Below are 14,553 nucleotides of genomic sequence, written 5' to 3'. Positions count from 1 at the left end.
TGGATGTCACTATTTTTAAGCATGTGTTTTTTAATAATGAAACAAACGGGAAATGGGATGTTGGGTAAAAACATTTTTTACTGAAACATTAATACTAGCATTCTTACAATTGTGATTAAGTGCCTTATTTTTATTTTATTTTTTTTAAATGATTTTATATTGTCAAACACAATCTTTTATAATCATTTACATCTGAAAAATTAATAAATATTTTTATCTTTCAGTGTAAGTTTTTTTTTTTTACACATTTAAAGTAGCACTTTAAGCATAAAATAATAGCTTTAAAAACAGTTTTTGATTGTTCACTCACTAAGTGATTTTACTGTATACAACTTTAAGTAGGAAACCTGAACTGAACAATACTCAAGACTCACACTATGACAACTTCAGTAATACATTTATTAAATAAAGGCAATGTTATTCCATTTATAGCCAGAATATACTTCATTTTTATTTATGTTGTCATTTAAAGAGAACAGAGATTAAAGATAGAGAAACTACAAGGACCAACATTATCCGAGACAAACCTATCTTAAATTTGAGAATGTTGAGTACAAAGTAAAAGTGTTCAGCTTCACGGCAACTGAACAAAAAACATGGTTTCTTTCACAGCTCTGAAGCCACTCACTGTGGAGACAACGTGGTTGAAATGAAGTAGCAATAAGCAGCACACTCAACCACAAATGTTCTTTTTCCTTTAATGCACAGAAGAAGCAGGGTGACACAGGAATGAGAAGTGCTGCCAAACAGAGAGGGAAAGAGGAATGGCTACTTTATTACATCCATCTCAGGCAAAAAGACTTTCTCGACAAATAAGCAAAGCCAACACGGAAGACCAGAAAATACAGAGATAAACATACAGTTACATTAAAAAATTTACCAACTGCTCAAGGTAAGAAATCTATACAAACTTTACATTAAAAACCATGAACATTCTGTCTAGTAGAAACAAAGCGTTGAGCAAAGCACTGACTATGAAAATCCAAAAATACAGCAATCTTCTACATGACTTATATAGTACAGGACATCACTGATGTCAGCTCCTTTACACAAACAAACCTGCTGAGGGAGACAAACCCACGGGTTTATTCATCATAGACTAACAGCCATGATACAGGGCCAGAGCCGGGTTACAAATGAAGGAGTGAAAATGTTTAGTCTGCTGGGTTTTTGTCACCACTCCTGATCGACCAACCATGAGACACGTACAAAGTGCAACTAAAGTGAGCCAGCGACAGCACCAGCCCATCTGTCCTATTTTGCCTCTTTAAGACAACAGCTTGAGCGCATTATTGGTTTTTCTTTAAAAAAAAAAAGTCCTCGGATTCATCAAATGCTCAAATGGCTTGAACAGTAATTACCCATTATAGTTTTTCTTTGTTTAAAAAATATAAATATTTCTTTGTGTAAAAAAATATCACCGGTGACATATTTTTCTTTCAGAACAAATAGAAAAAAAGGAAATTCTTGGCAGAAAGTCTCCAGAAAAGGGAATAAAGATTGTGAACTATGAGACGAGATATTGAGCTGTGGAACTTTGGGATGAGCTTTGCAGACAGTCAGTGTACGGATGGGTTCGGGGGACAGGGACAGACACTGTCCCTTCTGGACGACCGGCTGCAGATCGGTAGACTGCGTTCTTCAAACCTTTGACCTTATTAGAGAGAGTCTTAGCTCTCAGGAGACGCTGTGCTCGCAGGCCAAAGGGGCTCTTCAGCCTGACATAGGGACATTTTTGTCCACCCTATATAAGCATGTATTAGTGAACACCATCAGGCTCTGGCTCCTTCAGTTCTCTGAGGTTCTAGATGGTTCCACCTCACTTTGGCCCAAAGGCTCTGCCTCCGTCCTGCACACCTTGGCCGGCCTGTCACTGTGTGTCACCGCCGCCGTGTCTCTGTGGTCAAGCGGAGGCTCCAGAGAACCGTTTCTGTCATGGCTCGGTGCTGTGGGCTGGCTGCAGCCGTTGGAGTTGTTGTCTGGAACTGGAGGAGGTTCTACCACAGGGACAGAGGGACCGTTGGACAGAGCTGGCTCAACTTTGACTTGATTTGCCGGGGGGAACTGAGGGCCATCCACTGGGTTGCTTGAATTATGGCCTGCAATACCTGTAAAAGAAGGATGAAAATTGAGATCATACAAATGCCAAAAGTTGCAGAAGTGTCCCATTGAAACTGTTGATAAAGTTACACATATTTACAGTTATTACACTTCCAACTTTGCTGTTCATAGAGATATTGCTGGATAATTGATTAAATATCATTTGCCCTGCAGTGTAAGAAATGTAATGCAACTCCCTACAGCTCCTTATTGACAAAGAAGCTGCTAGCGGCACGAGAGGCACTGCAGTACTTTACATTTCTGCTGCTGCTTCCAGAACTGCATCACCCTCAGTGTAGCAGCAACTGGTCATGACGAACAACAATAAGAATCTAAACTCTCATTCTGAAGCCTCCAGAACCACAATTTGGCCTGTGCCATGTTTTATGAAAAGGCTCCAAGTGGACAGCCACCAACTACACTGTCCAATGTCCATTTCCCTCCAAATGGAAACAGAATTCATGAAATTGTAAATTGTGAATTCTCTCTAAACTTTGAACGTTAACAGCCTTTTCAATAGCCATCTGTGTGTGCGTGTAATTATAAAAGTATGTGTCAGCTCACCATTCTGACTGCTGCTGTCCTCCCTCTCAGAGTGACTGGCGCTGCTGCTGGACGTAGTGGGAGGAGGCGACGCCGCTCTGCTGGATGTTGCGCTCTCCGTCTCATCCAGTAATCTGTCCATGTAGTCTCTGATGACCCACAGCAGGACACAGACTGTTACACATCACCTCAACCCCTGATGTTGTGATGCAGTGATCACAGGTATGTCTGCATGTCGTACTGTACTCTGTGTTTTTTTACTAATTTATCCATTTTGACATGAGATGAAATTATATTAGATTATTAGTTATATTAAACTCTGGTGCCTTTTTAGACACAATTTAACAACACTGAACATAATTCATCCACCACCTTAGAAATTGTACAAAAACTTGCAAATATGAACAGAACTGGTTTACATAGTGTCATAAAACATTTATTTATAATATATAATTAGAGTCTGTTTATATAATAATGTTTGCTATGCAATGGTGCTTTTGATGTTAGTAAAACTCCAAACAACATATAACTATACTGTTAAAAAAAATGAAGGGAACGCCTAAATCACATATAAAAACGAACTTGAATTATTTAATGACGACAATATAAATGTAACATCCATCAATTAAAAACAAAATCACCAACCCATTAAAGACTGAATTCAAAATCACACATACAGTCAGACTGTGATGATTAAGTGTTCCCTTGATTTCTTTTAGCAGTCCACCAACACAAAACAGGAATTCCATCATTTCTACATTAACAATACACATCTTTCACAACTGCACATATAAAAATAAAAAAATACAACTTACGTGACACCAGGGTGAAGGTTGTATTTCCTTTTCCCAAGTCTGGTTTGCTGTGCAAAGAAATCATAACGCTCAGACTTCTTCCACATGTAATAAAAGGCCACACATTCTCCTACAGACCTAGTTCTCACCTGAAAGATTTAATTCAGCAGACATGAAATGACCATTATTACCATCATCTGAGGAGATGATTCAACACAACTTCAAAAATTGACAATCCAAATGACTCTTTAGGACAAAAGTCATAGAAAGCAAAATAAAGACTGTAAAGATTAGTCTAAACGTGCAGCAAGTTTTAAATGGCCACATAGCAAACAAATCAAGATTCATTTTTTTATTCATGCAACAACAAATGATATTAATTTTATAAATATTAATCTGAATGAGCTTTTTAACACTTGTCTTACCTTATTGGCCTGTATTAAATGGAAATCTTTCCCATATGCTTTTAGTCCTTGTTCAAAGTTTCTACATTCCTCCTCAGTCCAGACAGACAGCTCCTCTGTTACAAATGACATGAACGTTATTGTTACAGCTGTATTACAGTGGTTTAAAAGGTATAATCACAATTAGTATGGCCTGCAACAGAACAGCAGATCAGTAATTTCGTATGTGAGAAAACAAGAGGAGAAGATAAGAGGAGAAAATGTGAAAAGCCGTTTGAGTTGTCTTACCTCTGGCTGCTTTCACATTAAATCTAAGTCTTCTTAAAGCTTCCTCTGTGTCAAAGTCACATTTCACTAGTTCATATAGTGCCTGCAGGGAAACAGACAATCAAACATGTTTCCATTGCATACATGTTAAAATATTAAGTCTCCAGCCTGTCTCTTGTTCTCAGCTCCATTATGCATTTTTAACGTGCTTATAGATCATTTCTCATCAGCAGCAACTGGACTGTGTGTGGGAATGTGATCAATTCAAAATAGACAACAATGACAGTGTTCACTGAAACAAAGAAACATCACCCCTTGCATCGCTGATCAGTGCTAATTGCTCTGAAGCTATATGGCACAGAGGAATACGTTAAACCAGGCTTTTGTTAAAATAAAAAAGCCCCATAAGGGATTAATATATTGGTATTTTCATGACAATGAGAATAACATAGGCAACAGGCAGCCATGTCTTCTACATACTACAGGTGCATTCGTCTCACTTGTTCGTTGTCTTTGATATGAGATCCCTCTGGAATAGCATCCACTCCCTTCTCATCTCCCGTTCGCCTTGACGCCTCCGTCAAAAACTCCACTACTTTGCCTTCAGGTAGACTCTCGGGGTTCCACAATAACTGGTCATCATTTTCATAAACTGCAGGACAAATTCACAAACAGCAGAATAGACATTATCCTTATGTACATTATAGCGACGGTATACTATGTTTACGATCTCTATGCCTTGTGTAGTCTGTGTAATCCACAATGGTAATATGTTATGCAGCTGTGATCAACAGAACAACTATCTCACCTTTTTCGTTTTCTTTATATTTACACAGGCCAACGGGGGTTTCTGCCTGGTACATAGAACCCACCATAATTTCCTGTTGGGAATAAACACACAGTTTAAACTGAATACAATTACACATAAATTACCTCATAATCTAACATGGATCTGAACATTTCTGGGTGTTCCCTTAAATAGGTTTATTTTAGGAAGTTGAATCTAATATAATATTATCTTGCACAGAATATTTTCAGTACCACAAATGCATCACAGTACCTAAGTTCCCATTAAAATTCCAAAAAAACAAAATTTCAAAGTCTTGGTAAAGAAAAATGTGGATGTATGTTTTAATCAACTGTTAGATCACTGAGAAAAGCAGTGGGTGGCTCCAAAGTCTATGACACGACAGAAGGATACGTAGGCGCAAGTTGACGATAAGCGCCAGCAGCTGGTGATATATGGTGGCATTTCATTGCTGCTACAATTTATTATTGTTGTAAAATGTACTTCTTGCACTTAGTGGGAGAATGTTGTGGTTTTCTCATCAGTCCACATAATCCTCGTCTCGCCAGCTATATCTACCTTTTCTGCTGTTAGGTCAGGTTTGAAGCCAGTCAAGCAAAACCCTAGTTAGCATTTAAAGAAACCACACTTTCATAGGTGAAGTATAACAAATGCATTTTCCAGTGTTGTAAAAATCCTATTTAATCTAATAGCACATGTTCAAGACTGATAGATTACAAGATGCTCTTCCATACCTTTTTCCAGTCTTCTGATGGAACATAGTCCTCATCTTCATCCGACTCCTCCTCTGCATCATTATTGCCTGAAAATACGGGAAACCATTTTAATGAGGTGCGTCGCACAAAATGATCTACTGTGCTTTTTTAAAACAACAAACAAAACATAGGGGGCAAAAAGAAGGAGGAACATACTTTCAAAATAAATTAACTTCTGAGCACGAATAAGTTCCACTGTGCCGAGGGACCTGACTGAACGTGTGCGGGATTCAGGGGCTGCCTGTGTCTCACTCCCAGGTCCTGATGAGTCCTTAACACTCTTACCCTAAAACATGCACATATGATCACAAATGTTTAAAAAGTCTGCTGAAATTACACCAAAGAGTCAGTCGTTTCCAAAAGAACATGATTGTCAACACAAACACACCTCATTCCTCTTCAACTCGCCAGTGCTCCTGCTACTTTCATCATTGTCAAGATCCTCTTCTTCATCCTCTTCCTCATCGTCATCCTCTTCTTCCTCTGGCTCCTCTTCCTCCTCTTCATCCTCATCTGCTGTTGATCCACCGCCATAACCGTACAGACTCAGCAGCTCATGAATGGGCATCTCTCCCTCCTGTTACAAATGAAAAATTACACTTCTCAATGAACTCTAAAAAGGACATGGGGCTGACAAACCCGGACGTGCTGAAAACCTGAAACAAACCCGTGCAAGATCTTCAATCTCATTGACGTTGGTCTCATCTGCTGCTTCCATCATTTCCTCTTCCTCCAGGGTGCGCTCATCATCAAAGTCATGGACAAGCATTTCTGCCGATGGGTCGAAATCACGGTCATCGGTACCTGCTGAACCTCCTAGAAAAATACGGCCAAAATTTAAAGACAGGCTGTAAATTTAAAATATATGAGCTTATATGAGCGTAGTAAATGACACGCTTTTAAACTATTAAAATGCCATTTATGTTCATTAAAGAATATGACAAGGAACACGTGTTATTACAATTCCAGGAAAAAGACTATCAATGAAAGTGTCTTTTCATTTAAAATGTTTAGGCATTAACAGAAGGCACTAATACTTAGTATTTCACTGCATTATTTGGAACCCTAAATGGTTACACAAACTACAAGAAAATGATGGACAATATATTTATGTTATTGCGTTTGCCTAACATTTTTATTTATTTATTTTATTATTTTATTATTATTTGAACAATTATGTAAAACAAGTTTCAAATTTAAGAACATGTACCTGGGCTCGAATTCTCGAGGGAGGGCTGGAAAACAAAAAACGGGGATAAGAATTAAGTTTAAGAACTGCTTCAGAAGCAAACATGTCATCACATGTACAATTAGACACCACATAATACAGTCATTCATAGAGATCAGACAGGAACCCATAAAGGGGTCTTTGTCAAATTGTGGGTTTAAATGCCAGTAAGACAAATGAGATAAGATTCATTTGTCAAAATACTGAATATCTTCATCAAATGGCTGGTTTATCTATTCATGAGATATACATTTGTCATAATACTGTATATCTTAATCAAATGACTGGTTTACCTATTTATATGATATAAATTCATACAGAAATGATAGAGATGGGAGATGAAATACAATAAATGTAAGAATAAAACTAAAATTATGTAAATGAAGAAGTAAACATGAGAACCCCATACGGCTATACAAATAACATAAGCAGAATTAGAGCTGCAACTACATTATTCATCAACTATTTTTTGTAATCGATAATCAGTTTGTTTTTTAAATAATTAGAACATTTTAAGCTTCTTATTTTCTGGGGGGGGTTTTTTGCTTCATATAAACAAAGAAATCACTAAACGGGAATATTTTTTGTTTGTGGAGAAAACGAGACATTTGAGAACGTGATCATTTTGAGGTTTGAAAAACCACTCGTCAACATTTACTGACATTTATGGAACAAACGAGTACTCGATTGATCGAATGAAAAGCTGCAGCTCTAATTAAAATGTCGGAACCCCATAAACGTACGTGTAAAGAAAAATAGTTTCGCTTTGCACAAATCTGCTCTCGTCACAATTGTTGAGAAGTGTATAGTCATGTTTATAAACGGCTCCTCGCATAAACAGTCTGGGAAAATATTGGGATACAACTTAACGAGGAGAAAGAGGACATAAGAGGACATAAGAGGGGAGCTGAGAAAAAGCGCGCTCGACGCTGAGCCATTTAAAAAAAAGCTGATCGCAGTTCAACAAGACAAGAAACAAAGAAGAAATGTGACCACTTCCTGCGCAGACATTTCACGGACAGCAGAACTATGATGTGAATGCTTCTTTTGCTCTCCGTACTCAGTCACATTTACGTAGCACAACAGGGCGAGCGCTCGCCGTGTTTAAGCTCTTCACTGGCTAACTCAAATTATAAGTTGCAGGCTAATTCTCCTTTAAGTATTTGGCTAACGCGTCTAAGTTACGCTTGGTATCAAGAGTCTGCTAAATAATGACCAAAAAACAACGTGTGAACGTGTCGCCCCAGTGCGGTATGAAACGTGAGTGCGAATAGTTACGTATTCTTAAACTAAAACCGCGAAGTAGCGCTGCTAACGCTGCGTCTTTCTCTCGTCAGGGCTAGCACAGCTAACGTTAGCTAAATCTGAAGTTTTCCAAACATGTTGGTGTCGCGAAATGGCTTTTATCTAGCTATGCAAGCAGCTGCAACTCAAATTCGTATATTTTGGTTATAACACTTCAAGGATGCGCACATTTGATTTAATAAACAAATCAAATTTTTATTGAATCGAATATTTATTTCGCTGGCTTACCTCCGTCATGTTTGCGATCCTGCAGGGTCGCGTCTGGGGTCAGCGGCAGTTCCCGGATGTAGAGCCCCGCCCACCCGCAGTAATGATGCGTCCACAGCGCAATAGTATGTCTCTGCAGTACCGGAGACAGTAATCTCAGGCGGCCCACGTTTACTTAACAGCGCCACTTAATGACTTGGATGACCAGAGACTGCGGTTTCTTTTTTTATTTCATTTACAGTACAACATATGAAAGTATATAAAAACTGTTAGATAAACTAGAAGCATTGAAAAAAAACAACAACAAAGAAACATAAATATACATACAAAAATAACCCTAATTATTATTAAAAATAATCAATAATTAATATAAAATGATATCAATCAAAAGGGTTTGCCGTTTCTAAATGCATTTCTGGAAGTGCATTAACGAGTAAAGGGTTATTACACCTAATTAACACCCTTAGGTAACTACATAGTTGATGTGGAGCAATCTGTGTAATTTGAACAATTAGCTCATTATCAGGTAAAATGTAGATGAATCACAGGCTGTGACATTCGCAATTACTAGATCTCAACTATTAGCTATAATTTCTTTCTGGCTTTTTTTTCTCACAGTCATGCAAAGACCTTGAGTCTAACAATAAAAGATTAGTCACGTAACAGCTACTATCAAGTTATTCCTTATACAAAAAAATAGCTTGACTGTTTGACACCTCCCTGCACTTTGATAGTTTGTGAGGTAGTGCCAGAAACCTTGACTGTAATTTAACATTAAATATTACACTACATACCAGTTGCATTCAATCAATACATATATTTAAGATAAATATGCAATAAACGAACTGTTGAGGTAAATTATTCTGTGATGGTATTTACAACAAAGGCCCTGGTTGAATATTTTCAGCTTGTCTGCATTGGTGATTAAATACGAACATTCTTAGAGAACCAACAAATGATATTTAAGTTCTTGTGACCGTACAATTTAGTCCACCAGTCTCTTTTCCTGTGCAGTGAGCTGGGGCTTCCTCAGTGAAAGAACTCTTTCTTGGAACCCTAGAGATTGGCTGAAGGGTTTCCTGCAGCAAGTCTCTTATTCCAGAAGCCAAATCTTTGACAACAAGATCAATACAAAGTATTACATAGGAAAAGGCAACTGGTGTGTATAATTACTCTAAACAGACAACACATTACATGTCATTTAGCAGACGCTTTTATCCAAAGCAACTTACAATGGAATCAAGTACAATTAGCCAGGGGTGGAATCGAACTTGCGACCATGATGTCTTTGGTACACAAGGTAGGGTCTTAACCACTGAGCCACTCCACCCCGCCATGAGTGGTTCCATCTGAACACAGACTGCAATCTATTCTACAGCAAGTGTAAAGGGGAGACAAGTGTACATACAGAAGTTTCAAAATGTCATAAAATAGATGAGCTTGAGGCACAGTCCATTATGGCACTATGACAGGGTTTGCTGCTAAAAAAAAAAGCACAGTACATGACATAATCTAACATTCAAGGCTCATTCAAAATAGTTCTTAAAAATGACTCACTATGTTAGTGAGTCATTGTGTCAAATGTTATTGAACGGCTGATAGACAGATAGATAGTCCTCTGAACTTCATCATACATTCGCATACATTTTTGCAAAGGAAGCTCGTTTTCGCTCCCATTTTAAACAGAAAGAGCCGCCAAACTCCGTAAAAAACCCAGTCATTTAATCATCTCGAATAACAATATAATTTAAGGACAACACAAATAATAAGGCTCCAAAATATCCCTCTGGTTTGGTCAAAATAAACACGTATTTCACTAAATTAACGAATTACTACTTCTTACTTTTTTAAGTTGGTGGATTTAGCAAGTGCGTCGTGGTGGTGGTGGTAGGGTTAATCAAAACGATGGAAAACCTGATCATACATAACAACAAAATGTTTTAAAGACACTTAGAACAGCAAACGGAAACTTTAACGTGTTACTCAGACATTCATAATTGATTTAACGGCAGAAATTAAATGCTATATGCTTACATTCTTTGAACCGTCTTTGGTGTCTGGTCTGAACTGCTGGAACCGCAAGAATTGAAGCGTTGTCTTCTGTGTCCACCTGGTGGCGCTGTTAAGAAAAGCCGCCTGAGACTACGGCCGCTTGAAATTACATACAGACGTGCTGATAACATCTCTGTTACCATGTTCACCGAGGAAAATTATATCAAGTCAGTGCATATAGGTCCAAGAAATTAGACATAAAGGTCCAAGAAATTAAAAATTAGAACAATAAATGTGTAATGTCCCATGTTGCTATGGACATTGGTGATCTTTTCTTCTTGGGAGGACAATAGTCAGTAATGACTATTCCGAGATCAACTCTATGCACTTGTGCATGTACATACTGTAAATGCTGTTTATTATGCATAGTATTTAGCATTTTCTTCCTTTTCTTACGCATTTTCTTCCCTATTCTCCTTCAACACAAGTGATCAGGTATAGTGTGTGGCATGGAGAAAGGAGACTTATAATTGCAGCATAACATGTTATCTTTGCATAATGACAATAAAGCTTTTGAATCCTTTGAATCCTTTCTTTCAGTGTCTTCGCCACATCGAGTCATATATACTATATAAGTATAAATACTCGTCAAATGATTGAATATCAAATGATCAATACTTATAATATTTAAATGCTTATTGATAATCATTGTGTTAAATCTATCAGCAATAACATGTTAAATGTTTTGCAAAAATCCTGTTTTGAGTTCCTAAAAGCAGCATGAATGAAAATCCTGTGATGCGGATCACTAATTACCATAACAACGTGGGACGTTACACTTCTTAATCCAAGGTTTTACATCAGACATCTTTGAAAGTCCTGCAAGTTTCACAAAAATGAAAATACATGTAAATCTAAAAGATAAAAGCTATGCAATAGTAAAGGAGGTAAAGGAATAATTACTGTAATTTCTGGCCACCAGATATGATATAACAGCTTATTCACCAGTCATGTGCAAAATGTTACATGAAAATTAAGAAAGATATAATCAAAACATAAACAATGATTTTAATGTTATTTTCCAGCCCCGCCTTTTCTTCTTGCACGACAATGGCCGGTAATGACTATTCTGAGATCAACTCTATTCCATGACAAAGCTCAGTTTGACCAGTGCCCTTGTAAATACAACTGTCTCTTCCCGGAATTGCTGATTAATGTCTATGATAGTGGACACACACTCCTCTATGTTGCTATGTAGAAAGCCATCACCTCAGTCTGTTGCAGAGGGGATATCACTTAAAAAACACTTAACCTAATCCATGGCAATAAAAAACCCTGCAGTTCTGACATAAAAGAGCATTTATTTCTCTAACATCTACCAAAAGGTAGTTAATCAGTGATCATCACAATGGATTAGATTCCCACACACATCCAAAAATGGTCTGAGTGACATCCGTTGTTAAAAGCCCATGATGTTCACCTAAGATAACAAACGTGGCCTCTTCAGGATTTACCTGAGATCAGCGTGTGACATCACCAGAGACCGGGCATAAAAGGGAATGATGAGGGACAGGTGTCTCTGACCATCAACAAACGGTGTTAGTGTGTATTTTTTTGAAAACAGGACCAGCAGTCTTTGAGCTCCATGAGATCCCTACTCCTGCTCTCGATGTTGCTGTGTGTGTTGTGTGTAGTACATGTTCGCACACAGGATGAAACAAACACACTGAGGCTGTGCGGCCGGGCGTTTGTTCGTGCGGTGGTGTACACCTGTGGAGGATCCAGGTGGAGAAGACTCATGGGAGAAGAGGACACTGTGCCAAAAGGTCAGTAAGGCACAGCTTTGATGGTTAAACCCACAACTATAAACCACCACATTACAATAAACATGAACTTTGAATTCTTTGAAGAAAAGAAGAGCTGCTCTCTTTGTTTTATTTTAAATCAACCGTGAAGAATTGGGAGTAATGTCAATCTGGCAATGCTGTAAATTTTAGATAGATAGACAGACAGACAGACAGACAGACAAACAGACAGATAGATAGATATTTTAAAGGAGGCTTTCCTGGTTAGAACATGTTGTCATAATAATAATAATAATAATTCTTGACAGGCAACCAGGAGCCAAACTCCCTGGAAGCGACAGATGTGCCGTTGATGGACCGTCAGTGGCGTGACCAAAACCAAGCACTCAAAACAGTGTGCTGTCAACTCGGCTGTCGAAAGAGTGACCTCTCTATGCTCTGCTAGAAGGACAATCTGCCACGATGTCTCACCGAAAACATGACTTTAAAACACTGTCAGAATAGTGTGATTTTATTTTCCATGTTAACAAAAATAAACACCATTCAACCTATTAAATGCTGGTCAAAATGATTCATTATCTGTCTCCTCCTGTGTGTGTTGTCTCAGTGTCTGTGATTCACTCAAAGTAAACAGCATAGACAGTTGCTACACCAAACAGAGAGCTGTTCTTGAACGAATAGGAGGCGAAGGTGTCGTTAGCCGCGTCCCACAGACAGCGGCTGCTCATCTGCATGCTCTGACCACACTGCTGACCAATGTGGACCAGAACGACTATTTTATACCTGGGGATCATGAGGTCCTTCACACGGGCTCTGATCACCTGCAGGGGCCAAAAGAAGGATTCTTTATCAAGCAACAATTTGTAGCTACAGCTATATAAAGGTGATGGGTTTGATTTTTTTTTACCTCACATATAGTTTTAGTCATTTTTTGGGACCACTCCACTTCATATTTCTCCTGTTGCAGGTAGTTGGTCAGCACATCCTTCAGTATGTCTTCGACAGCGGGGACAGGGAAGCGTTTGTAAGGTGCTGTGCTCCATAAATAAACATAACACAACAGTATAACAAACACAAATAAGCAGCTGGTGATGATGGTGTGGTGCAGTATGTGTGTGTGTGTGTCTCACCCATCTGGTAGGTGTTCTCCATCGTCACAACCATCCGAGCGTTGTCATCATGGTGACCTAGCTCATCCATGGATGACACAATACTTATGGAGCTGAAAGAAGGATCCTTCTGTGACTGACTAGTTCAAAGCTAACGTTGTGTTTATTCCAAACGATTGAAGCCGATGCAGTTTACTCACTCTTTAGTCCTTACAGTTGCTTCCTTCCCTCTGGCGCCATGACTTCCCTCTGAGGGAACCTTCACTGTTCTCTTCTCTCGCCTCTGGGATTTGTCTTTCAGCAGATCGGACATGACAGCTTCCCTCTTCTTATTGCAGATCTTCACAGGATGATAATACACAAAATGGATTTCAGGAGAATTAAAAAAAAACCTTAGCACACAAGCACAGTACACATAACTTCACCAGTTAAAGCACTTGGAATTCAAGAGTTCCATGTTATCGCTTAGCTTACAAAAAGTCAATAAGAATAAAAAACTGTGACGTTTACATCACTTGATTACCTCGTTTGTCAACTGCTAGTGCTATGTGCTAATTCTGACTGAGCAGAATCTTACACTTTCAGGACAAGTGACTGCGTCAAAGTGTGAAGAAATATCGCGAAGACTGAACTAAAGCCGTTTTTAACGATTTTTGAGCCTCATAAACGGTGCAGAAGTAAACCTCGTGGAGCTTGGAGTTGCCATAACAACCATTAGCCTTTGGTCAGAGGGAGGGCATGCAGGGAACGAGAGTCTCCCTAAGCCTCGCGAGATTTGGGCTCAACAATCGTCCATAGCTAAAATAATAGGTGAATGGATTGTAAGAAGGCACTAGTATAAATTAAGATAATATATTTTCTTCAAATAATTTGACCATTAAATTAAAAATAATCATGGAATTAATACAAAAGGAGCAAATCAATAAGTGAAATGATTGATCAAAACATTAATAAAATAATATTATTAATAAAAAAGAGATATAGTTTAATTCAAAGCAAAAGAAAAATACTCTTTTGGTTTGTCATCTGTCATGTGATGTGACCTATAGTGTGGAGAACTTAGAGAAATTGTATTAAATTACATATATATATACATGTATTATATCTATAATTTTAAAGGAATATATATATCTATGTCACTCTATTATCTGAATAACGTTCTGTATTAACATAAAAAAGATGATTTTGGTGAGCGCATTTACCGGAATAACACTGAACAAATCACAGGGAGATACA

At 38.1% G+C, this 14,553-nt stretch overlaps 2 protein-coding genes across 4 annotated transcripts; both read right to left on the bottom strand.

Moving 5' to 3' along the window:
- Positions 1–684: 684 nt before the first annotated feature.
- Positions 685–8,481, bottom strand: mier1b (mesoderm induction early response 1b, transcriptional regulator). Of its 2 annotated transcripts, none has more exons than XM_044043326.1 (13): positions 8,433–8,481; positions 6,882–6,906; positions 6,339–6,487; positions 6,060–6,248; positions 5,828–5,957; positions 5,651–5,718; positions 4,917–4,989; positions 4,609–4,760; positions 4,130–4,211; positions 3,863–3,957; positions 3,459–3,586; positions 2,665–2,792; positions 685–2,108 (listed from the first exon to the last, which is right to left on the bottom strand). In XM_044043326.1, the coding sequence occupies exons 1-13, from the start codon at positions 8,439–8,441 to the stop codon at positions 1,789–1,791; spliced, it is 1,548 nt and encodes a 515-aa protein (XP_043899261.1). In that variant the 5' UTR covers positions 8,442–8,481; the 3' UTR covers positions 685–1,788. The 2 variants fall into 2 exon arrangements, with proteins under 2 accessions (XP_043899261.1, XP_043899269.1); XM_044043334.1 differs by having other exon boundaries at positions 3,459–3,505.
- A 4,222-nt stretch (positions 8,482–12,703) lies between these two features.
- On the bottom strand, positions 12,704–14,048 carry dynlt5 (dynein light chain Tctex-type family member 5). Of its 2 annotated transcripts, none has more exons than XM_044016825.1 (5): positions 13,841–14,048; positions 13,518–13,657; positions 13,339–13,430; positions 13,116–13,240; positions 12,704–13,029 (listed from the first exon to the last, which is right to left on the bottom strand). In XM_044016825.1, the coding sequence occupies exons 2-5, from the start codon at positions 13,628–13,630 to the stop codon at positions 12,826–12,828; spliced, it is 534 nt and encodes a 177-aa protein (XP_043872760.1). In that variant the 5' UTR covers positions 13,631–13,657; positions 13,841–14,048; the 3' UTR covers positions 12,704–12,825. The 2 variants fall into 2 exon arrangements, with proteins under 2 accessions (XP_043872760.1, XP_043872821.1); XM_044016886.1 differs by having other exon boundaries at positions 13,116–13,204.
- Positions 14,049–14,553: the final 505 nt, after the last annotated feature.

The sequence above is a fragment of the Solea senegalensis genome, linkage group LG1 (assembly GCF_019176455.1).
Source record: "Solea senegalensis isolate Sse05_10M linkage group LG1, IFAPA_SoseM_1, whole genome shotgun sequence".
In the NCBI taxonomy this organism is placed as follows: domain Eukaryota; kingdom Metazoa; phylum Chordata; class Actinopteri; order Pleuronectiformes; family Soleidae; genus Solea; species Solea senegalensis.
This window is presented reverse-complemented; position numbering and strand designations above follow the sequence as displayed.